Source organism: Phytophthora parasitica (assembly GCF_000247585.1).
Source record: "Phytophthora parasitica INRA-310 unplaced genomic scaffold supercont2.6, whole genome shotgun sequence".
Taxonomy (NCBI): Eukaryota; Oomycota; class Peronosporomycetes; order Peronosporales; family Peronosporaceae; genus Phytophthora; species Phytophthora nicotianae.
The window spans coordinates 1,044,280-1,046,068 of record NW_008648992.1 but is presented as its reverse complement, the minus strand read 5'-3'; the positions used below and the strand labels follow the sequence as shown (position 1 = coordinate 1,046,068).

At 44.6% G+C, this 1,789-nt stretch overlaps 1 protein-coding gene across 1 annotated transcript; it reads left to right on the top strand.

The window, feature by feature from the left end:
• Positions 1 to 609: 609 nt before the first annotated feature.
• On the top strand, positions 610 to 1,053 carry PPTG_21555 (hypothetical protein; the record flags this gene model as incomplete). Its single annotated transcript, XM_008898363.1, has 2 exons — positions 610 to 674; positions 810 to 1,053. The coding sequence occupies 2 exons, from the start codon at positions 610 to 612 to the stop codon at positions 1,051 to 1,053; spliced, it is 309 nt and encodes a 102-aa protein (XP_008896611.1).
• Between the last annotated feature and the right edge of the window lie 736 nt (positions 1,054 to 1,789).

Below are 1,789 nucleotides of genomic sequence, written 5' to 3'. Positions count from 1 at the left end.
ACCACGCTACGCTACTTCGAGATACGATTCAAGGCCAACCTTGAATCCAGTATACGGAAATGCATTTAATTGCATAGAGTATCTTAGGGACCGCTAACTAGCACTATCTTGTAGCCAACAAGTAACTAACCGTTTCAGTATCACTTTCCAATTTACCTTCTTTGAGGCACACCACAACTGTCTCTTGAGGGTCACCTTCGTCGCCCTCTCTCGCCTTCGCTCCTCGCCCTTCGTTCGCCGCTCTTCCTCCGCGCTCTCACCAGTCATCACAATCAGGCCATCGACCTGATTCATACTATTGAGATGGGCGGAATGCTGGTTGAACAACAGATTTGCATTTATATGGGTAAAACCTGTTTTCGCGCATGGCCTGTGTACTACAGCTTGGCAAGTGATGTAATTGCCTGAAAGCTATGTAGTTTGAAGAAAAGAGAAGTTGAAGTACGAGTGCTGCTGGAGTCCACCATTTTGCGCGCATCGGCTATGACACTCAGTACTCAGCGTTCGGAAGGAGTTGATATTCGTGTTTTGAGCCGAACTGCTGACAGAACCGTACTCCACAGTAAATCTATCATACTGGATCATACCTTAATGACCGGATCAGCGAATATGAGTGGCGCTGCAATCGAGCATAACATCAAAGACATTTGGTTCCTCAGTGGAGAAGCTGATGAGTATGCTTAGTGTTTTTGCTGCTCTAACGTATTGGTCTGAGCTGCTCGCTTGCACTGGACGACTATGTAAGAGTGTACAAACAACTCTGAATGAATTTATCTGACAAATTCGAGGGTCTGTTCATCATGTTAAAGATTCCGCGTGGACGGTTTAAAGTGCACGGCCTGCACACTGTGGCGGAAAATTATTACTGGAGCACACCCGGGTAACCGAGATTGCCCAGAAAAGTGTGTGGGCACCGTGCTTGTTCACAGGTCGCACACCAGTATGGCCTCGTGGGCAGATACTGCGTATTGTATGCATTGGAGAAGGAGCCCGACGATGGAGATCAAGCTTCTCACGAAGCGTAACATGGTACCGTTAGGACCAGAAGTGTAAGCGTCTGTGGGAACGAGTCTTACGGCTCTGAACTGAAACAAGTCCGAGTTGGGTAATTAAAGCTTATATCTTTGACCCTTTTGTGAACGAGCACTTTTGAACTGGCTATAGTATAATATAGCCATCAAAGTGCACATTTTGCCCCCCCCCCCCTTATAAACCACGGTACTACAGCAAATCTTTCGCAAATAGTTCAAGTAAAAAGGGCGATTCCGCCTCGTCACACACACACAAAATAATGAAAGGGGCAAAATACCCCTTTCATTGGTGACACGAGTGGTACTCGAAGATAAACCCTCTAACGGTGGTAAAATGTACCCTTTGACCACGAAAGGGTTAACAATCCGATTCACCAAATCTGGACAAATGATTTTGTATGAAAATTAAATATTGGATTTTCATTTCTTTCATTTATTGTGAATTCCGTCCAAATTTGCCGATTTGGGTCTGTTTGAGGAGCGGGAGGACAATCGCAAACAAGCGAATCTAAGTCATTAGTAGAACCCACCAAGTTTTTGCTTGTCACATGTCATGATCGTATTTCGTACTTAAACGGGTCATTATACGGAATTGTATACGCTGGGCGATTTGGGGGAGGTTCATTCAAAGAACCGTCCATGGAAATTTTGAGTAAAACTCACAATACTGTTCGTGCTAAATCTTTAAATTTATTTTCTATTGTTTTAGCGGAAAACCGTATGGGTACCGGTAAAGGAGCTGTTTCTTTTGGTTAACC